Source organism: Geotrypetes seraphini, chromosome 13 (genome assembly GCF_902459505.1).
Source record: "Geotrypetes seraphini chromosome 13, aGeoSer1.1, whole genome shotgun sequence".
In the NCBI taxonomy this organism is placed as follows: Eukaryota; Metazoa; Chordata; class Amphibia; order Gymnophiona; family Dermophiidae; genus Geotrypetes; species Geotrypetes seraphini.
Window position 1 is genome coordinate 70,192,836 of NC_047096.1, and position 23,489 is coordinate 70,216,324.

The 23,489-nt window shown below is 43.0% G+C and overlaps 1 protein-coding gene across 3 annotated transcripts in view; it reads right to left on the minus strand.

The window, feature by feature from the left end:
* Positions 1 to 372: 372 nt before the first annotated feature.
* Positions 373 to 23,489, minus strand: part of TLK2 (tousled like kinase 2) — a 148,469-nt gene continuing 125,352 nt past the window's right edge. For all 3 annotated transcript variants that reach the window (XM_033919041.1, XM_033919040.1, XM_033919042.1), the window contains 7 exons: positions 18,667 to 18,758; positions 14,772 to 14,861; positions 13,718 to 13,887; positions 7,753 to 7,891; positions 7,525 to 7,636; positions 6,996 to 7,103; positions 373 to 1,295 (listed from right to left, as the gene is read on the minus strand). In XM_033919041.1, coding sequence (XP_033774932.1) covers positions 1,122 to 1,295; positions 6,996 to 7,103; positions 7,525 to 7,636; positions 7,753 to 7,891; positions 13,718 to 13,887; positions 14,772 to 14,861; positions 18,667 to 18,758 — 885 coding nt within the window. In that variant the 3' untranslated portion in view covers positions 373 to 1,121. The remainder of the gene's footprint in view (positions 1,296 to 6,995; positions 7,104 to 7,524; positions 7,637 to 7,752; positions 7,892 to 13,717; positions 13,888 to 14,771; positions 14,862 to 18,666; positions 18,759 to 23,489) is intronic.

A 23,489-nucleotide genomic window follows, 5' to 3' on the forward strand; every position in this document is an offset into this window, starting at 1 on the left:
GATGCACTCGTAAACTGAGGTACCACTGTATGTTTATTTCAAATAAATTAGGAACTGTTAACTGTTTATATGCTGTGCTAGGAAAGAAAGTATTAAAGTGAATACAAGATCAAAAGCACCTATGGAAATTTATTTTCCCACCCTACTGTCCCACCCCCATTTTAACAAAACCAGATATTTTTGCTAAGAGGGGAGAAAACTGATAGTCATACTAACATGTATCAGGCAATACGGGTTTCACTTTTATCATCAGAAAAAAGAAAAAACAAACAAAAATCCCCCCCAAATTTCTTTTTTTTTTTTTTCCATATTATATATATAAAAAATTCCCTCCCCACCTTCAAACCTGAAATTATTAGGGATAAAAACACTTAACTATTGCCGAGAACAGGCATTACCAACTTTTTGTTTTAAAACTTTTCTTTTCTTTCCTTTCCTTTTTTTTTTTTAACTTTTGCATTTTTAAGGGCAGCATGTCAAAAAAATAGTCTCCTGGATGAATGCTTTGTGCTTCCAAAGTTCTTGTTTTCTTTCTCTTCCAGGAGCAGTTACTTACATTTAAAAAAGAGAAGGAGGAGGGGAAAACCCTCAAAACAACAGTTTAAATATGAATACTGGACTAGCCCAGCCTTTTGTTGCCATTTTATTTTTTGTACAAGTCAGTATTCATCTGAAGTAGATTTTTGTCATGACTGCTTCCTGCCTGCAACAAGTCCACAGGCCAGCAGTCCTTGAGACACAACTTTGTGTTCCCATTTTCTTCCACAGCTTCCCCCTTTTTGCAAAAGAAAACCCATTTTCACAGCAGATCAGAACCGCATCGTTCAGCCCCTTGAAGAAGGGTCGGGGTAGCAGCTCCATTTCAGGTCGGTCTGTGCTGCGTTGGAAGAGATGCTTAATGCACTCGTGCTGTATGGATGGGAAAACAGAAACCAAGCAAACGGTATAGAGGGAGGGGCAGTATCTGGTGTTATGTTTCTACCAGGACCATTCCCAACTTTCTCAATTCAAAATTTGTTCTTCAAAAAAATTTTTTTTTAAACTTGTTTTTCTGTTGCCTTTTTATTTTTAAATAAGAAAAAGAAAAAAGGCCTTTGGCTGAGTGAATATCTGGCTCTTTTTCAGTTTGAGGAGCTGTTGTTGGATGATCCAGAAGTCGATGCAATGGCGGCTCCGGCTGGGCTGCTGGTGGATACAGATTTCCGGATGTGAGGAAGCAGGTAGGGGTCACAGGCTAGCTGCTGAACATCTATCCGATCCTCCTTCCGGTAGGCCAAGCAGCGGCGGATAAATGCCTGAAGTGCAAATATAAATCCATTATGCAAATTGCTCAGATGTAGCATGGGCATGCAACTGTATTAACCACCCCCCTTTTACTAAACCACGAAAGCGTTATTTTGCGCTGGCTGGCACGCTGAAAGCTCTGTACTTCTTTCAACGCTCATAGAGTTCCTATGAGCATTGGGAGCAGTGCAGAGCATTCAGCGTGCCGGCCAGTGCTAAAAACTTCTTTCGTGGTTTTGTAAAAGGGGGGGGGGGTGTTGGTGTGCTACTTCTCCATTATCTTTCTCACCCAAATCATCCCTAATCCTGCATACTACAGTGTGTGGTGCAGTGGTTAGAGTTACAGTCTCAGCACCCTGAGGCTGTGAGTTCAAATCCCATGCCGCTCCTTGTGACCCTGGGCAAGTCACTTAATCCCCCATTGCCCCAGGTACATTAGATAGAGTGTGAGCCTACCAGGACAGATAGGGACAAATGCTTGAGTACCTGCATGTAAACCACTTAGATTATATGTGGTATATAAATACTTAAATAAATAGATAAAAAATAAGATCTATAATTTCTTGCAACTGTGGCCAGAACAGAAACCCTACAAACTAGTGCTGCCTGATCCAGGGAAAAATTTTTCAATTCGATTTGCTTTTCTCACACAATTGGGTGTTTTTATTTTTCAAACATCCTGGCAGATTTACTTTGTAGCCTTTCCACCCCTTTGCCTTCTCTAACCCCACGGTGGCACTGTGGTGTAAACAAATAAAAAAGACCTTTCCTCTCTCATGCTCACTGTCTAACACCAGCTCTGGCAAGATACTCATTTCAAATCTGACATATTATAATCACTAAATAGAAAATAAAATTATTTTTTCTACTTTCCACTGCCATACTAAGGGCGGGGCGATCTGTCCCGGGTGCATGTTCTAAGGGGGTCCACAGCTGGCACACTGACTCTGGACCTCCCGTCCTACTCTGTCGCTGCTGCTTTACTGAACCAGCAGCAGCGACAGTAAACTTTAAATTCAGTCATCGTGGGACTTTCCTGCACCTCCCTGTAGCTGCCGATCCACCCTCTCCGGCGTCACTTCCTTGCTCTGGAGCAGAGTCGGCAGCTGCGAGAAGGTGCAAGGTGGTCCTGCAATGACTGAATTTAGGTTTACAACTGCTGCTGGGGTGCACAGCCGGCACACTGAATCTGGAACCTCCCACCCTACTCTGCTGCTGCTTTCCTTTATATTCATTCATTGCGGGACCTTCCTGTACCTGCCGGTCCACCCCTCCAACGTCACTTTCTTGTTCTGGAATAGAGCTGGCAGCGTGAGGTGCAGCAAGGTCCCGAGATTGATGATTGCATTTAAGTTTATAGCCGCTGCTGTGGTTTAGGAAAGCATACGGCAGTAGTGGAGAAGTGAGGGGGCAAGATACTCAATGGCATTAGGGTGGAGGGAGGGAGAAGGGAACAAGAGACTGGTATGGAAGGGTGGTGGAGGGAGAGAAAGGGGGCAGATGCTGATGGAAGTGGAGTGAAGGGGCAGATACTGATGGAAGAGGGGGAGAGAGAAAGGGCAGACATTGGATGCTAGTGGGGAGGGGGAGCCTATGCTGGATGGAAGTGGGGATGGGAGAGAGAAAGGAGCAGATGCTGGAAGGAAGTGGGGAGGAGACAAAGAAAGAGGGGAGCAGAGAAAGAGGGGGAGGGGCAGACGCTGGATGGAAGTGGACAGAGAGGTGAAGATGCTGGGTGGAAGGAGGGGATAAATAAAAAAGGGCACATGCAGGATGGGGGGAAGAGGATAAAGTTAGTGAAATACTGGAGGGGGTGAGGGAAAGAGGTGGCAAGCTGTAGGTAGATACAATGAAATGGGAAATTGAGAACTGGGTAGTAAGAATTTAATCTACACAGATGCAGAAAATAAATTGAGAAGGAAGTTGAGGGAAGAAAAGGAAAGGGAAGGAGAGAGTGAAATGCCAGACCAAGGGGTGTGGGAGAAGGAAGGACAGGAGAGGAGAGAGATACCAGACCATTGGGGAGGTGAGGGAAGAGAAGAAGATGGATGCTAGACCAATGGGGGTGGAAGGAGAGATGGAAGGGGAGGCAGACAGTTTCTGGAAGGAGAGAATATGCCATTTAGAAGAGCAGGGAGAGGGCAGACAGTGGATGGAAGGAAGAAAGTGAAGAGAAGATGAGGAAAACAGAAACCTGAGAAGACAAAGGTAGAATTTTTTTTTTGCTTTAGGATTGAACTAAAGCCAGTACTGGGCAGACTTGCACGGTCTGTGTCTGTCTGTATACAGCCATTTGGGAGAGGATGGGCTGGGGAGGGCTTCAATGGCTGGGAGGATGTAGATGGGCTGGAGTCGGTTTTGACTGAGATTTTGGCAGTTGGAACCCAAGCACAGTACCGGGTAGAGCTTTGGATTCTTGCCCAGAAATAGCTAAGAAAGAAAAATTTAAAAAATTTAAATTAAACTTTATTTTAAAAACAAAAATGCTTTATTTCATGAAGCTAAGGTTCAGATGTTCCCTGATGTGGCAAGATCGACCCACCTCAGAAGGAAGGGCTTTTTAGCCTTGAAACCTCGAGTTGTGGAACTGGGTGCCACATTTCTTCTGAAGTTTCCTTGCAAGTGCTTGGTGACTTTTCAAAGTACAGATTATATTTTTTGGGATCCGGCTCAGTTGATCAAAAATAATGGGGGATTATATATTTTGTTGGGTGAGATAGCTATTTTCAAATTGAGGAGCCTGATTTGAAAAAGATGCTTATATAGAAGGAAGATGCTTTCTTCCTTTAATTTTCCTTTGAAATAGATTTCTGTTATTAGTGCGCCTCTTCTTTTAATGAGGGCTAAATGGAATTTCTGATTTTGTAATGATAATAGTTATATAAAATGATTTGTTATGTTTCCATATCCTGTTATGTTTCTTTGTAAACATTATTTGAAATTTCAAAAAAAAATAAAAAAAATAAAAATTTAAATTGAATCAAGTTGGGCAGACTGGATGGACAATTCGGATCTTTATCTTCTGTCATCTACTATGTTACTATGTTAGTTGTGTTGATAAATATTTATAAATAGAAAATGGAAATAAGGTGATCCTTTTATTGAACTATTTATTGAACTATTTATTGAAAAAGATGCTTATATAGAAGGAAGATGCTTTCTTCCTTTAATTTTCCTTTGAAATAGATTTCTGTTATTAGTGCGCCTCTTCTTTTAATGAGGGCTAAATGGAATTTCTGATTTTGTAATGATAATAGTTATATAAAATGATTTGTTATGTTTCCATATCCTGTTATGTTTCTTTGTAAACATTATTTGAAATTTCAAAAAAAAATAAAAAAAATAAAAATTTAAATTGAATCAAGTTGGGCAGACTGGATGGACAATTCGGATCTTTATCTTCTGTCATCTACTATGTTACTATGTTAGTTGTGTTGATAAATATTTATAAATAGAAAATGGAAATAAGGTGATCCTTTTATTGAACTATTTATTGAACTATTTATTGAAAAAGATGCTTATATAGAAGGAAGATGCTTTCTTCCTTTAATTTTCCTTTGAAATAGATTTCTGTTATTAGTGCGCCTCTTCTTTTAATGAGGGCTAAATGGAATTTCTGATTTTGTAATGATAATAGTTATATAAAATGATTTGTTATGTTTCCATATCCTGTTATGTTTCTTTGTAAACATTATTTGAAATTTCAAAAAAAAATAAAAAAAATAAAAATTTAAATTGAATCAAGTTGGGCAGACTGGATGGACAATTCGGATCTTTATCTTCTGTCATCTACTATGTTACTATGTTAGTTGTGTTGATAAATATTTATAAATAGAAAATGGAAATAAGGTGATCCTTTTATTGAACTAATTGCAATACATTTTTGACTAATTCAGAGACCAAAACCCCCTTCCTAGGTGAAGACACCGTAAATGCAGTTTACTGACCTGAGAAAAGAGGTTTTGGCCTCTGAAAGTTAATTGAAAAATGTATTAGTCTAATAAAATGGTATCTTACTTTCCAGTTTTGTTTTATTCCCCCCCTTTGGCCTTGTTTTATGAAGCAGTGACAATATTAGCTCTGACACTTATAGGAATTCTATGAGCGCTGGAGCTTTTACTGCCAAGGCGGCGATAACAAAAGGCTAATGTGGCTTAATAAAAAAGGGAGAGTATGAAGCCACGTTAGTAAAAACGCCAATGCTCATAGAATTCATATGAGCGTTGGAGCTTTTACCACCGTGGCCTGCAATAAAAGCCCTAACACAGCTTCATAAAAGGGGGGGGGGGGTGCTTGTTAATTTGTAAAGTGATGATTGCTATTTCTCTGTTTTTTTTCAAATTTACATCTGTTGTCTTTATATTTTGCACACTATTAGGGGATATGCATAATTTTTTCTGTTTCTCTGGTGTTGCATTATGTGCAAAGTCCAGCTCTTTGGTGGTTCAGTTTAAATTTTGTCTATATATTTCTATTTTACCCCCCTCCCTCTTTTGCAAAACTATAACACGGTTTTAGAAATTCTATGAGCGTTGGAGATGTTACCGCTGTGGCTAAGGTTTTGTAAAAGTGTGTGTGTGGGGGGGGGGGTTAGTTTATGATTACATATGGATGTCACATATGCTAGGTACGCCACTGCACTGTCATATCCAACATTTGTTTCTTTCCCACTGTCAACCATCTCTCTCTCCCTGCTTTGTGCCCTGGATCAAACCTCTCTATTCCCCTCCATACAGTATCTTTCTCTTCTTCCCCTCCATTATCATGTGCAACATTTCTTTCTCTCCCCATGCACCATCTCTCCCTGCCCTCCACCTTATGTCCAACATTTCTCCCTCTCTCTTCTCCATACATGTCTCCCTCTCCTCCACTATAAGCAGAATTTCTACCTCTTACCCCTTTCTACTTGTTTCATCTCTCCCTTTTTCTCCTCCACCCCAACAATTCTTCCTGTCTCCTCTCCTCCCATGTGAAGCATCTTTCCTCCCCTCCATCCCCCTGTGTAGTTTTCTATCCCTCCCTCCCATCCCCCTATGGAGCAGCACCCCACCGATCCTCCCACTGTGAGACCTGACATACCTCTGGGCCTCCCAAAGCAGCAGTGGTGTGGCGGTGAATGGCCTTGAAGAGGCAGTGCTGTGAACCGGCTGATTGCAGTCTGCTCCACCAGGGCTTCCCTCTGCTGTGTCATCAGTGATGTCACAGATGATGCAGCATAGGGAAGGCCCTAGTGGGGCAGGTTGTGAGCAGTCCGCTCAGAGTGTTGCCTCAGTTGGCCGGTCACTGCCGCTGCTGCTTTAGGAGGCTTGAAGGTATGTCCGATCTCACAGGTGGGGTGAGGGAGGAGGTATTGGTCACTGAATCGGTGAGTCTGATTTTTTCAAACAACGAATGATTTGAATCAATTCACTAGAGTGAATTGGTGAATTGATTCAAATCGGCAAACCAGGCAGCACTACTACAAACCCATTACTGCACAGACCAGGTATTTTCTCTAGTTTTCATCTCCTCCCTACCCTCAAGATCTAAGCATATCACTCCTTCCCCTTAGGAGATCAGCTCCCTTTGTCTCCTTTTCTTTCTTGGCCTGAAGATGTTGTCAGAGTAACATCTCCAATAAGTAAATGCTGCCTACAGTGTCAGCACAAAAGATGCCATGTCCCACTTGGTCCATCACAAATAAATCTTCATAGAGGAGTTCCAAGTTTTACCTTTGCTTCAGGTGTGACCACTGGCTTTGGAGGGAACTGCACCTCAGTAGCTTTAAGGATTGTGTTCTCCTGGAGAATGTCTTGTTGAGACTGGTTGTGGCCAAATGGCTGGAAACCCCCCCCCAAAAAAACAAATGGTTAACATATTCAAAGTTATTGCATCACTGCAACATATTCAATGTTATTGCATCACTACAGACTAAACTAAACTTTAAGCTTATATACCGTATCTTCTCTATAAGGACAGAGCTCGACACTGTTTACAAGAGTTTAAGAAAGGAAAATATAATAAGAATTAGCGGTTATATAGAGAGCAGCGGAAATTACATTTCTGAAAATAGCCACGTTTTCAGATGTTTTCAAAATAATTGGAAACATCAGCTCAGTTGTCTGAACAGATTTGACCTAGTACAATACATTCAAAAACTCATAAACCATGAATCCATTTTCAACTCCCCCCCCTTGAAAAATCTAACTTAATAGGAGTTAAAGCAGCTCTATTTGTAAGCACACTGAGCAAATGTCTTACCTTTCTGCCATAGAGACACTGGTAAAAAATGACTCCCACTGACCAGACGTCGACTTTGTTAGAGATTTTTGGAGGTTCTTTGCCAACTACAAAACATTCAGGTGGCAGATACCTGATAAACCAAGAGAAGACATGATGTAGGGAGGTGATCAGACAAGAGGAAAACCAGGTATGAAACATCCTTCAAATGAGACTGGTTTACAAACACCCCTTGTTCCTAATACACACCAATAAGTGCCTGCTCCCTGTGATGTCAGCTCCATCCCATCCACTGAATTGTAACTGTCATCATCCATGATCTTAGATAAGCCAAAATCTGTGATTTTTATTTCTCCGCAGGCTGTACCATTGACTAGAAGAATATTACCTGAGGGAAGAAGAGAGAATGTCATTAGCATAAAAGAGCAACTGAGAGAACAGAAACATCCAAATTATGGCACATAAGCCTAATTGTGTGTTATGAATATTCTGAAGTTGCTGTAATTCCATTTACTTTGGAATTAAGAAGTCAAGACACAAAGGCCTAGATTCACTAAACTCACCGATCTACATCGTTGTTGGGTGATTCTTGGCCGAGTTTTGCCAAGCGACCGATTCACTACAGATTCTTCATGCAAATGATCTGATCGAACTCACGCCCTACGCATGCGTAGATTATCCTTGTTGGTTGTAGATGCGATTTGCACATTTGCTTGCTCTTTGCACAAGCGAGGTCAAAATAAAGGGGGAGGGGTGGCTGCAGTTTACTTGCTGGTCCTACGAGTGGACATTTTAAAAGGATCATTTCAATTTGTGCAGCCAGATTATGGAACAGAACACGCTTTGTGCAGCCAGATTATGGAACAAATTATGGAACAGAATATGCTTTATGCAGCCAGATTATGGAACAGAACACGCTTTAAAACCATGGGTTAAAACCATGGCTCACACTGCACTTTTTGCAGAAGGAAGTTCAGATTGTTTTGTAACCTCGATACTGGGATTTCAGCGCAGCAGAGAGCAGGAGAGTCGGCAAGGACAGTAAGCAACTGGTCTTCAGCAGTCGCTTCATTTTGGATCAGCAAACTCAATTGGTGTTTCTTCTTCTGCTTAGTGAATCGATGGCTTCCTACTTATGCATCAAGCAAGATAAACTTGGATATGTGAAAACTCAATACTGTTCCAATATACACTTTCACAAGAAAGATGCAAGAAATGTCATATGCAAAGTGAACAGTGCTGCTTTGGTTTAAATAGGAAGTGTTTCAAAAAAATGGAGGAAAAGCCTCAGACTGAAGCCCTCCCACCACCACAATGGTGGTCCAAGGTGGTTGGGTGATAACCTCACTGGTATAAAACCTCCATTGCACTCCCAAAGTGTAAAAAACCTTAAGCAGGGCTGTCTATGCAAGGTGATAGAAGAAAGAAATTTTCAACTTATCTTCAGTTGATCGGTACACCGACGGTGGCCAACGTTTCACGAGTCTGCTGCCTCAGGGTGTAAAACTAGAGTCAGAATAGAAACTTGTATCAATAAACTGGACTTATGCACAACTTCAACGTTGCAAGGCTGTCCGCATCTGGGCTCCGTGGAAGACGTCACTCATATGTTGAGAATAGCTGCCTGCAGTCCCTGGATAACAACTGTTACAGTAAGTAACTGTGCTATACTGGGATAATGTTACTAATAGGACATCAGTATGGGCTGCGTTCAATATTCGGAACAGAATTAGGCCCCGGGCAGAATCTCATGGGTGACTAGCACCAGACACAAGGTCTAAATAAGACCTGCCCCGTACATCATTACGTCCAGTATTTAATATTTACTAATACAAAAGTTCATACACCCTCCGCCTAAAATCAGACCAGGTGAGAAAAGAATGCAAAATGTTTTAATCACTCAGTAAAAATTTGTTCAAAATTCATCAAAAAAATTCATCAAATATTGATCATAAATTAATCAATAATTCATCAAAAGTTTCATTGCAAATCTTCATGAGAGAATAATTAAGTGCAAGTGCAATCGTTAAGAAGTCACAGAAAAAGTCCATTATCAGGAAGTACTTAGCTAAATAGTATCAAAATTTGTATCACCACTCGACAGAACTCTGTTTCAATATCTTCTTCAGGAGCGGAGATTGAAGTGCTGAGTAGCTAGAATGTTGGAAAAACTAGTCCTCTCTGAAACGACAAGCAATCACCAATAATATAGGCATATTTCTCTGGAGCTTGACAAAATTAAATACAAGCTGCACGGAAAGGAAAAAACAATGGCGTCAGAGATATTTCAAAAAACGCCCAGAAAACCTCACGAGAGCAGCACACCAACATCAACGTAGTGACGTATGTTGAAAAAAGGTTGGAAAAAAACATGAAAAATAAAAATGTGAAATAAAAATGAAAATAAGAATGAAATAGAAAGTTATGCATTCAAGCCAACAGGGGCGTCCAAGTGGCAGATGAAATTTAATGTGGACAAAAGCAAAGTGATGCACATTGGGAAGAATAACCCGAATCACAGTTACCGGATGCTAGGGTCTACCTTGGAGGTTAGCACCCAAGAAAAGGATCTGGGTGTCATGGTAGACAATACGATGAAACCTTCTGCCCAATATGTGGCGGCGGCCAAAAAAGCAAAGAAGATGCTAGGAATTATTAAAAAAGGGATGGTTAACAAGACTAAGAATGTTATAATGCCCCTGTATCACTGCATGGTGCGACCTCACCTGGAGTTTTGCATTCAATTCTGGTCTCCTTATCTCAAGAAAGATATAGTGGCATTAGAAAAGGTTCAAAGAAGATGATAAAGGGGATGGAACTCCTCTTGTATGAGGAAAGACTAAAAAGGTTAGGGCTCTTCAGCTTGGAAAAAGAGTCAGCTGAGGAGAGATATGATTGAAGTCTACAAAATCCTGAGTAGAGTAGAACGGGTACAAGTGGATTGATTTTTCACTCTGTCAAAAATTACAAAGACTAGGGGTCACTCGATGAAACTGCAGGGAAATACTTTCAAAACCAATAGGAGGATATCTTCTTTCACTCAGAGAATAGATAAGCTCTGAAACGCGTTGCCAGAGGTTGTGGTAAAAGCGGATAGCGTAGCTGATTTTAAGAAAGGTTTGGACAAATTCCTGGAGGAAAAGTCCATAGTCTTGTTAAGACATGGAGGAAGTCTCTGCTTGCCCTGGGTTGGTAGCATGGAATGTTGCTACTCTTTGGGTTTTGGCCAGGTACTGGATTAACCACTGTGAGAACAGGCTTGAAGGACCATTGGTCTGACCCAGTAAGGCTATTCTTATAATTGAGCACTGAGCAGCAATAGAAACATAGAAAGTGACGGCAGAAAAAGGCCGAGGCCCATCGAGTCTAGAATCTAGAATAAATTTCAGCAATGCAGATGTTTTAAAGAGGCAGCAGACTGGCGAGTCCTCTTCCTGCTCAAGGGGAATTCCAGTCTCCTGAACTCCAGCCTCTGACCTAGCCCCAAAACTCCCAGGAGAGATGATTCACTCTGGGACAGTAAAGGCATAAAATCTGACTTCCAGACCCCCCAATCATTATCTGATCAATCTTCTGGCTGCTGCTCAGGATTTTCTGCTGGGGAGCATGCACCTGGAGAGACCAAGTCACTCTGCGCAGTTCTCCTCATTCCCTTGACCGCAGTAGGAGACCCCTGACAATTTAAATAGGCTTTCCACAGTTAAGCTGACAAAACCCATGGTAAAACCCAGACCAGGGGCCCTGCAGCACCCTTCAGGGTCCCGCTTTGTCTTTTCCAAGGCTCCACAGGGTCCACACATCTGCACTTCACTCAGTCTCCTTCCAAAAGCTCTGGTGGGATTCTTTTCCCCGATGAAGCCCTCTGTGATCCTCCAGTCTTAGTGACACCAGAAGTGGTAAAGCTTCCATCCTTCCTTCTCGTACCCTGTGGCACATGACGCATGGCCGCTGTTCCAACCATTCGTCCTTTGCAAATCTAACATGATAAAGGGATCTCTATCAGAGTCCATCTCAAGCATTTTAAAATCAAAACGAGGGGTTTTCAAGCAGATGGAAGCTGATGAAACAAAATTGGGAAATCCAAGATGGCTGCAGCAGCAGCATGGTTGCGCAAAAAAAAAAAAAAAAAAAAGACCCAGCAAAACCTACTAAAACAGTGGCCTCAAACTCTTTGCAGGGCCACATTTTGGATTTGTAGGTACTTGGAGGGCCTCAGAAAAAATAGTTAATGTATCATTAAAGAAATGACAATTTTGCATGAGGTAAAACTCTTTATAGTTTATAAATCTTTCCTTTTGGCTAAGTCTTAATAAAAATATTGTAATTTATAGCTTAAGAGACATATGATTAAGAAACTGTTTTATTTTACTTTTGTGATTATGATAAACATACCGAGGGCCTCAAAATAGTACCTGGCGGGCCGTGAGTTTGAGACTACTGCACTAAAAGGACAAAAAATTCTGGGAAGGGGTTTTTAGAAGTGGGGAACCCTAAATATAGCCCCAGAAATGCTGAAAACTTGCAAATTCAGACCCCCCCTAATTTTCATATAAACAATAATAGATAGTATTGTCTGTGCTAGTGCTAGCCTGCTTCAGCTTTTACACAAGCTGGAAATGGAAGAAACACTGCCTCAATCAGCAAACTAGTACATGTGATGGATTTTTCAGGCTACCAGTCAAACAAAAGCTTGACTGAGACCTCATCCCCCAGGGATCCACATGTGAGCGAGGGGAGGAAACCATGCGGCTGGAACTCATTAAGCCTTGCTGAACAGATACCGGGACCAAGCAACCTGCACTGAATCACCTGAATCAGCTTTGAGGGGAATGGATCCCGAGCTATGCAAGTTCAAATGCAGACCAGCCAGACAGGAACTCTGAGGGTTGTCTTGCTAGCTGCAGACCTCTTACAGAGTCTGCCACCTCTCCCATGCAGAGCTGCCCCAGGGTCACCGAGGTCCTCTCAAGCACTAAAATGCCTCGAACTTGGATAACCCCCTTCCCCCCAAAAAAATAAATAAAAAGTTATCAGAGCAGATCAGAATTGCACTATCTTCTCAACTCGCTTGTAGAAGGAAAAGCTGAAGGGTGCTTTAGTCACTGAAGAAGGTGGCGCTGAAGAATGTTTCATCCTTCTGCAATCAACTCACGAGTATAGGGAAATCACCTAGTCAGGACTCATATGCCCTTTGTACCAGAAGTACTTAATAGATCCTGTATCAAATCCAGAGATCGACATTCCACTATTAATGAATATTCATGTTTTATTCAACAAACTGATTATGAGCTTAGCTACTTCATAAGAATACACACCTTTTCATGCAACCAAGAAGTGAATTTGATAGTTCAGACAGTTTTTGGTTTTTTTTTAAATTATCATGTGTAAGCTTTGTTGAATTCAAAGTTACTTTGCTGAGTTTCAGTTTTGGCCTTTTTAAATTTATGTACACCGCTTAGACATATTATAAGCGGTATATCAAATTTTAAAAAACTTGAAACAAGTTTTAGACAAAGGATCACTTACAGGTCATAGACCTGATGGGCCGCCGCGGGAGCGGACTACTGGGCACGATGGACCCCTGGTTTGACCCAGCAGAGGCAACTTCTTATGTTCTTAAGCTTTAATATTAAGTATGCTGCATTTTTGTAATGCTATTTATCTGAGCTGCTTGCAGCAACAGGTAAAGAGGCTACAAACAGTCCAGAATACTACTTTGCATCTGATTTTTTTTCTTGGAAAAAACCCGGATCATATTTCTGTTTTATATGCTAACCTCCATTGGCTTTCGGTACATGCCAGGGTGCTGTTTAAGTTGGCATGCTTTGGCTCCATATTACATGGTAGAACACTTCAGGGCTTTCCTCTTTTGTGCATGTGACAAGTACCACCAATCGTTTTACTTTTCCTTTAATTAGAGGTAAAATTCAATTGTGCTACGTGGAGAAGCTGTTTCCTTTCCAGGCGGAGCGACTGGAAAGTGAAATCTCTTTGTTGCTTTTGTGTTCAAAAACTTATGAAGTATTTAGATGACGTATCAAATTATGTATTGTTCCTGGTTATGTCTTTTAGTGTACAGCACTCTGCACTAAACTGAAAGTTATTGAAGATTACAAATAAAATATTAAGTTATGTCATTTGAGAGCGAGAGTGAGAGAGAAACATGGAGAAGGTGAGAAATAGCTGACAAATACAGGCAAACTACAGGACCTACCAGGCTTGAGGTCATAGTGGATGATGGGTGGTTTGATTTCATTTAAATATTTTAATGCGTTGACGATCTGCATGATAATGGAGCGTGCCTCTTTCTCCGTCATCAGTTTGTGCTGTTTCAGGTAAAAATCCAGGTCATTCCCTTCACAGTATTCCAGCACCGTACAAAACCTGAAGGCAGAAACCAGCTCATTATGTTAATCTGTGCTCTAGCCCTTAACGGGCCCTTTTCTTGGTTATGCAGCCAATCTCTGGATGATATGTATTTATTATTTTATATGCACCAATCAAAAAAAAAAATCAAAAATCAATCAAGATATATTATAATAGCAATAATAAATCAACCAAGGATAGAATTATGACAAAAAGATGAAAAATTAACTCTCAAGTTTGCCATCAAGACTGCCCTACTCTAGATGAATTTAATTACTTGCCTTTTCAAATCAGTAGTTTTAGTTCAGATGTAGCAGAAAGCTGCCTATTTCAAAGAGAGTTTATGATTTAAGTTGACAAGTGAGCAAGAAAAGGTAAAGTGATTTACCCAAGATCACAAGGAGCCTAGCTTCCTGGATACCCAGCCTGCTGCTCTAACTCTCCATGCATGATCTTTAACCACAAATAAGAAATACTTCTACATTCTTTTTCCCAGGGTGAATACAATTCTTGGCAACTCTAAAATCTCTTCCAATAACTTCCCATTTCTCTTCTGTGCCTTTTCCAGCTAGCTAGTTAGTAATTTGCATATAAACTTAAATATTTTGGTAAGGATATTTACTACCTACTGTCATGTTTTAATTCTAAGAATAAGTGATAAGCTTTGGTCATGTAAGAAAAGAAAAACAGTTCAAAGGAGAGAGTAACAATGAAAGAGGCTGGTGGCACCTTATAGGCTAATGAGATTGTTGAGATATGAAATTTTGATGATGAGAATCTATTTTCATGAATCTTCAAAAGCTCAGGCCTTGGTTAGACTGCTACCAGCCTCTATCTTTATTGCTACTCTACACCACCACAACTACTTCTCATAAGGATTAAAATAACTGTAGAATACTTACGAATCTGTGTCAAGTGAAAAGTAGTCATAGAGCTTGACTATGCGTGGGTGATCTAGCTCTTTATGAATTCGGTATTCTCGGCAGGCATGTCTGGGAGAAAGGGAGAAAAAAACCAAGACAAAAACATGTTTATTTGTTTTTTATATTGTCTTAAAACTTAATATTTTGTAAACCGTTTAGGGTTATAGAGTAGCTTTATTTGTGAACATCTTGCTATTCTTAATGATCCCCCACCTTTCGCTGTCTTGGGTGTTGGCTTGTTTGGATTCATTTATTTTTGGGCCTAAGATTAAATCAAGGGAAATCAGGGATGACAGGGAGAGGTGGGATTTGGTTTTATCCCTTAACATGTGTTGGAGGAAAAATAAAATATCTAGGCTTTATTCCATGCCTTCTAAGTCAATTATCTAGTTCTTACATATGTGATCCACTTAGAAATGTTTCTGGTTAATAGCAATAGAAGGTGTCTGAGATCAGAAAATAATATGAAACTGAGCTCAGAGGGTAAGATATAAATCTCTGTTAGGATTGGTGCAGCAATGCTGTCTGTGGCAGGGTGCTAAACTTTGGAATGCGTTGCCTGGAATTTTGCGATACTGTGCTGGGAGGATGAATTTTAAGAAAATGCTGAAAACTCAATTGTTTGTTAGCACTTTCCTGTGTTAGGTTTCTTTTCCTTTTTTACGAGTGCTGTTCTGCAATTGTGTTTATATGTGGTGCTTAGCCAGTTATGACTGTAATCTTTGTAAACTGTATAGTTAATATACGGTATATAAAGAGAAATTAGATTCTTACCTGCTAATTTATTTTCTTATATATCTCATCATGACCAGCAGGTGGAGACTGAAACAAAACTGTGGAATTGTACATAATAGGTACCTATGTCGCACAGCGACTTCCGACTGGAAAAACAAATAAACAAAGCCGCGGTGCGAGAAAGGCACTTAGGATCGCAGAGAAGAGAGACAGGGCTTTCTGGCTCCGCGGAAAACTAAGAACTGAAGACCACATTGAGGAGACGTGCCCTCTAGCTGAGCGGGAATGCATGCACATGTGCGGTGCAGTACTAGCAAACTTGAGATCTTCAATCAAGTTTGCTTGAAAAGCAGTCTGCATCGGGGCTCCATGGATGATGTCACCCACATGTCGAGAATATGCTGCCTGCTTGTCCTGGGATAATTCTAAGATATTAGGCAGGGAATCGCGAAGAGAGACCACTCCACGCGCCCCCACACTAATCCTCAAAGATACGCCAAACCGCACACAAGCCCGAGATGTGTAAAGTCTCCGGGACCCCAAGAGGGTGGAGATCATTTTATCTGAATATCCCTTCTTATCTAAGCGCCCCCTTTCAAAAGCCAAGCCATAAGACAAAAGGGACCCGGATCGAACATGGGAATGGGGCCCTGAGTCAGAAGATTGGGTGAAAGAGGCAGAGGAAGAGGATCCAACACCAGATGCTGCACCAGATCCTAGTACCATGGACATAGGACCAATCCGGAGTCATCAGAACCACCAGGCCTGGGTCATGAACAATGCAGAGAAAAACTATCGGTCTGCCGAATAGCCAAGCAGAACTAAGAACTGGAAACAGAAATAAACATGACTCCGAACAGGAGTAACAACCAACATAGCCAAATGCTGTTGGAAAATGCAAAGGAGAGATCCCAGCAAGAAAATGTCCCTACAGCTCGCCTGGCCCTAGAAAAATACTAGAATCCGCAGAAAAAAACAAAATCTGCATGTGCAAAAGCCACAAGAACAACACGACAATAGACAGGGTGGGGTCCTATATTGATCTGGAGAAGCTAAAAGAAAGTAAATTAGACCAGAGGGCTGCCGCGTGAGCGGACCGCTGGGCATGATGGACCACTGGTCTGACTCAGCAGTGGCAATTCTTATGTTCTTATGTTCTAAATTAGCAGGTAAGAACCTAATTTCTCCTTCTTTAGCACTCTCCAGACCGGTATAGGATTTTACAAGCAGAACGTACCAAAGCAGTCCTCATCATTCTCGGCACCTGAACATTCACACAGGACAAAGGAATGCAAGGAAGACCAAATAGCAGCCTTACAAATGTCCACTGGAGGTACTAGCAAAGACTTAGCCCAAGACACCGCCTGACCCCAAGTGAAATGAGCCTTGAGAAATTCTGGAATAGGTTTGTTCTGAAGAAGATATGCAGACGCAATAGTCTTTTTGATCCAAAGCCCAATGGTAGCCCTAGAAACGCCTTCCCCCTGACGAAGACCTGCAAAAAGGACAAAGAGATGATCTGATTTCCCGAACTCATGTGTCCTCTGCATCGAAGAGTGAAGAAACCGACAGACATCTAGCTTGTGCAACTGTTCCTGCTCAGAAGAACCCTCCCGACTACCCAACACTGGGAGGACCACTGCCTGATTGACATGAAAAGGAGAAACTACCTTTGGCAGAAAAGAAGGAACAGGCCTCAACACTACCCGTTCAATAGAAAACTCCAAGAAGGGCTTTGCATTGAGACTCCTTTCCCTTCCAAAAAAAAAAAAACAACCTGCAATTGTGAAGGTTTATAAAAAACATAACTATTCTGATCCAAGTAAATTACACATTTACAGGGATAACGCAATTGAAATTTCGCACCCAACGATTTAACCTTATCTTTCAATTCTAGGAATAGTATAGTATGTCAGGTGTAACTCTGGGAAAGACCGAACAGGAAAAGGACCTGGGTGTACTGGTAGATAGGACCCTGAAACCGTCGGCACAATGTGCGGCAGCGGTGAAGAAAGCAAATAGAATGCTAGGCATGATAAAGAAGGGAATTACGAGTAGATCACAGAAAGTTATAATACCGCTCTACAGAGCCATGGTCAAACTGCACCTGGAATACTGCGTCCAGCATTGGTCTCCATACCTAAAGAAGGATATAAAACTGCTAGAGAGGGTGCAGAGATGAGCAATGAAGCTAGTGAAAGGTATGGAGGAACTGGACTATGAGGAATGACTTAGGAGACTGGGGTTGTTCTCCCTTGAGAAGAGGAGACTACGAGGGGATCTGTTCGAGACTTTCAAAATACTGAAAGGATTTGACAAAATGGAGCAGGGAACGCAGTTATTTACAATGTCCAATGTGACACAGACAAGAGGACATAGACTGAAGCTGAGGGGGACAGGTCCAGGACGAATATCAGTAAGTTCTGTTTCACGCAGCAAGTGGTGGACACTTGGAATGCTCTCCCAGAGGAAGTAATTGCAGAATCCACCGTTCTAGGATTTAAGGGTACATTAGATGCATATCTCCTTAAGAGTGTCATAGAGTGATACGGGTAAGGGTAAATTAAATGCACATCTCCCTTGAGAAGCATACAGTGATATGGGGACTAAAACTATGCCAGGGTACACCATAGTGGGGCCTCCGCGTGTGCGGATCACCGGACTCGATGGACCCAGGGTCTGATCCGGAGATGGCAATTCTTATGTTCTTATGTCAGTTCCCTAGAAATTAAACTGTAGATGCTGGGAGTGTAGCCAGCAGCCAGGTTTGTTTGTTTTTGGGGGGGGGATGGCAGGTTCTCTCTTCTAAGTGCCTCCGCCCCTCCCCCCAGTTAAAAATGTTATCTTTGCTGGTAGGGATGCCCAAGCCTTGCCAAGCTCTGTTCCTGCATGCGGAGTGCCAGCATTAGCAACCTGAAAGCATGCTGCTGAATTCTTCAAATTGGGGGAAGTTCAGGCTGTGGAGCTCTTCAACTGGTGGAGCTTGGGCATATCCGTCGATCATTCAGGATAGGGGGGGCGGCCCCTAAGGCCCCGTGGCTATGCCACAGCTGAGTGCACATAATCACATCCAACGAGATAAAGTAAAGCTAAACCTTCCTGTTCTGTACTAAACAAGGCTTCACTTAAATTTGCTTACTTGTGATAGTTCTCTTTTTTTTCATCCCGCCAATTTTTATTTAATTGGTGAATTTTCACAGCTACGTATCTCTGTTCTGTTAAGTCGAATGCCTGCAAAAGAAAGGAAAAAACAAGGAAAATATAACAGTGTCCAAAAAACAGTCAAAACTGGCATCACATAATTGCAAGAGAATATTTACTTCCTTAAGAGACACTGCTTACAGCACCAAGCAAATATAAGAGCATAAGACCAAATATCCACCAATTGCAGTATACTATTTCCAATCCAGGCCACAATTTAGAGCACTGGTCTTTAAACCTGGGGGCCACCGCGTGAGCGGACTGCTGGGCACGATGGACCACTGGTCTGACCCAGCAGTGGCAATTCTTATGTTCAAATACCTGGGAGGATTTAAAAAAAGTACATAGTTTCCATGCTACTTTCCCCAGGGATAGACAGTGGCTTTCTCTCAGGTCAACCTTAATGATTTATAGACTTTTCTTCTATGAGTTTGTCCAAATCTTTTTATGTGAAATCTGTTTTTATTAAGCAACAACCAAATCACAACGACACAGCAGGGCAAAAACATTTCAAACATAGAAAACAGAGCTCCCTACCCCCAAGAGGACTGGACTCTGATGTCCTCTTAGGTTACAAAGTAGCCCAACCCCCCCCTACCCCCCCAAAAACCCCCGCCCATCACCCCCCCCCAACCCCACCCCCCCACATCAGACAGGCGGAATAGAATATGCATGTAGGCTATTCAAGATACGACTGCGCATCCGGGGAGACAAACTGTCCAAATAAGGAGTCCAAATGTGCACAAAGTCTCTGCTCCGGCGGCGAGAGGAAGAAGCCAGGAGGGCCTCCCATCCAAAAAGGGCATGTAATTTATTCCGCCAATACCAAAAGGAGGGAGGAACCTCCGCCAGCCAAAAATTCAAGATACATTTTTTCCCCAAAATATAACATTTGCTCAAAAACAATTTCTCCGCAGAACCCAACAATGCTAACTGCTTATGGCTTTATCATCACGGAATGAGTTTTAGAGGCTAGCTATCCCCTGAGTGAAATGAAAACTAGATATTGCCTAATTTTCTTTCTTGAATCTCTCCAGACAAGTCCTGACTGGTGGGTTTGCACTCTCCTACCAGCAGTTGGAGGCAGCCCTGAACCAGGCAGTATTTATTGCCTAACCAAAATAGTGGAACTCAAATTTCCAAGAACCCAGAGGAACAACCTTCCAGTAGCTTTCAATCTTGGAGATAGAACTCTACTGCTTTTTGACAAAATTTCAAATCATTTAAAGAAAGAACAGGTGCTAAAATAGACCAGTTTTAGGACTGGTCTCAGACACATGAGGACAGAAAAGGAAAAATTAGGTTCTTACCTGCTAATTTTCTTTCTGTTAGCCTGTAAACTGGTATAGTCCTTACGAATGGTGTTATATACCTCACTGCTACCAGCAGGTGGAGACTGAGAACAAACTTGTATATCAGGATAGCTTCCCCTCTTACAATCCAGTCTGCCGAACAGTCAAGCAGAACCTAGGAAAGACTTCAACTGAAAACAGTAAAACACACTCCGAACAGGAGTGTAAAAACAACATACACAGGTAAACAACTGTTGGAACATGTGTAGAACTAAACCCAAGTATAGAAAATATCCCCACAGCTCACCAGCTAAACCAGCTGAGCCATAGCCGCTGTTCTTAATTCTCCCCGTCCCTAGAAAAATTCTAGAACCCGCAGATAAAAAAAAATCTGTGGGCGAGCAAAACAAAAAACCACAATCACCGCACAAAGACAGATAGGGTGGGGGACTACACCAGTCTATAGGCAAACAGCAAGAAAATTAGCAGGTAAGAACCTAATTTCTCCTGTAGCGCCTGGTAGACTAGTATAGTCCTTATGAATGGGACGTATCAAATCAGTACACATTAAGGATGAGACCCCTGAAGGACCGACATCAGAACACGTTCACTGAATACTGCGTCCCGACGCACTTTAGCATCCACACGGTAGTGTCTGACAAAGGAATGCAGAGAAGACCAAACTGCAGCCTTGCAAATATCCACTGGCGGCATTAGAGAAAACTCAGCCCAAGAAGCTGCCTGACCCCGAGTGGAATGAGCCTTGAGAAACTCAGGAACAGACTTTTTCTTCAGAAGATAAGCGAAAGCAATAGTCTCCTTAATCCAGTGCGCATTAGTAGCCTTAGAAATGCCATCCCCCTGATGAGGACCCGTGAGAAGGACAAAGAGATGATCTGATTTCCTAATCTCCTGGGACCGCTGCACATAACAGAGAAAGACCCTACTGATATCCAACTTGCGCAACTGTCTCTCCTTGTAAGAGCCCTCCAGGCTACCCAACACCGGGAGAACCACAGCCTCATTGACATGAAAAGGAGAAACTGCCTTTGGCAGATAAGAAGGAACAGGCCTTAAGACAACCCGCTCCCTAGAAAACTCCAAGAAGGGAGCCCTACAAGAGAAAGCCTGCAGCTCAGAAACATGTCTATCTGAAGTAATGGCCACAAAGAAGACCACTTCAAGAGTAAGGTCATTCAAAGAGCAGTTACCCAACGGTTCAAATGGTGGGCACACTAGAACAGACAGAACCAGATTCAGATCCCAAGATGGAACAGAAGGCCGCACGGGAGGCTTGAGCGATTTGGCCGCCTGCAAGAAGTGAATCACATCAGGAATGGCAGTCAAACGCTGACCTTTCAAAAACCCACGAAAGGCTGACAAGGCTGGAAGCTGAACCCCGAGAGAAGACCAAGCCAGTCCCCTGTCCTGGCCATCCTGCAAGAACACTAAGATGGCAGGCAAGGAAGCATGAAAAGAGACCACTCCACGCCTAGCACACCACTCCTCTCCTCAAATAAATGCCAAACCCTCACATATGCCCGAGAGGCAGAAAGCCTCTGGGACCCCAAGAGAGTTGAGATCACTTTATCTGAATACCCCTTCTTACCTAGGCAACCCCTTTCAAGAGCCAAGCCGTATAATAGAAGGGACCCGGATTGAACATTGGAATGGGACCCTGAGTCAGGTCGTCCGAGAGAGGCAGAGGAAGAGGATCCACCACCAGATCCACATACAACGGTCGCCTGGGCCAATCCGGAGCCACCAGAACCACAAGGCATGGATGTCGAACTACGCGGAGAAGAACTCTGCTCACTAATGGCCACGGAGGGAGCACATACAACAACCCCTCCATTGGCCATGGTTGAACCAGAGCACCCAGGCACTCGGCCTGACCATCCCTGTGATGACTGAAAAAGCAGGGTGTTTTGGCGTTTACACTTGTGGCCATCAGATCCATGAGGGGCTGTCCCCAAGACTCCACTATCAACTGAAAGGCCACCATTCATTAGATACCATTCTGTGGGAATATTCTCCACTCCGGCTATGTGGGAGGCTGAAATGTCCTGAAGATGAGACTCCGCCCAGACCATGAGCAGAGCTGCCTCCTGTGCCACCAAAGTGCTCCTGGTGCCTCCCTGATGATTGACATAGGCCACCGCCGTGGCATTGTCTGAAAGAACCCTGACTGACTTAGCCTTCCAGCCCTTTCTGATGGACAACAACACCAAACAGATGGCTCTGGTCTCTAAGACATTGATCGACCAAGAAGCCTCCTCCGTGGACCAGGTGCCCTGAGCTGAGTGACCTAGACACTGAGCTCCCAAAACAAGAAGACTGGCATCCTTGAGTAGCACCGTCCAATGTGGCTGGTCCAGACTCACCCCTTGTACAAGATGGGAGGTCTAGAGCCACCAACGAAGACTGCACCGAGCCAAGCCTGAAAGCAGAACAGGATGATCCAGACTGTGTCTCTGAGGTGACCACCTCCAAAGAAGAGCATACTGAAGAGGACGCGTGTGGGCCCGAGAACACCTTACCATATCAAGGGAAGCTGCCATCGACCGCAAGACTTGGAGGAAATCCTGCACCCGAGAACACTGGGACGCCATAAGCAGGCGAAACTGAGATTGCAATTTGCTTATCTGAGCCTCCCCAAGGAGGTGTCAAACAGCATTCCTAGATACTCCAGGTGCTGAGATGGAGACAACCAGCTCTTGGAAAGGTTGACTACCCATCCCAGCGACTGCAGAAACTCCACCACCATAGCCGTTGCCCGGGTGCTCTCCTGGAAGGACTTTGCATGAATCAACCAGTCGTACAGAGAAGGATGAACAAGAATGCCCTCTTTGCGCAATGCTGCCGCAACGACCACCAGCACCTTGGTGAACGTCACAGAGCCGTGGCCATATCAAAGTGAAGTGCACAGAACTGATAATGTTGCCCCAAGATCAAAAAGTGCAGGAAGCGATGATGGGAGGTCCGAATAGGAATGTGCAAGGAGGCCTCCGTCAGATCTAGAGAGGTCAGAAACTCCCCTGGCTGAACTGCCAGAAACACAGACCGCCGAGTTTCCATGTGGAAGTAAGGCACTTGAAGAGCCCTGTTGACCCCCTTCAAATCTAGGATGGGCCGAAAGGTCCCCTCTTTTTTTGGCACCACAAAGTAAATCGAGTATCAACCTATGCACCAGTCCTGTGGGGAAACTGAAACCACCACATGGAGATCCAACAATCTTTGAAGGGTCTGACAAAAGTCCTTCTGCTTCCACTCCAGCTGCAAGGGGGAACGAGAAAACGATCTGGCAAGGAACGGGAAAACTTCAGAGAATAACGGTCCCGAATCACCTCCAGAACCCACTGATCTGACGTGATGTCTGCCCACTTTGAAGAAAAATCTCGCAGCCTGGCGCCCACCGAAACCAAGATGGGCACTGGCAAGGAGTCATTGGGCAGGGTGGGCAGCAGGG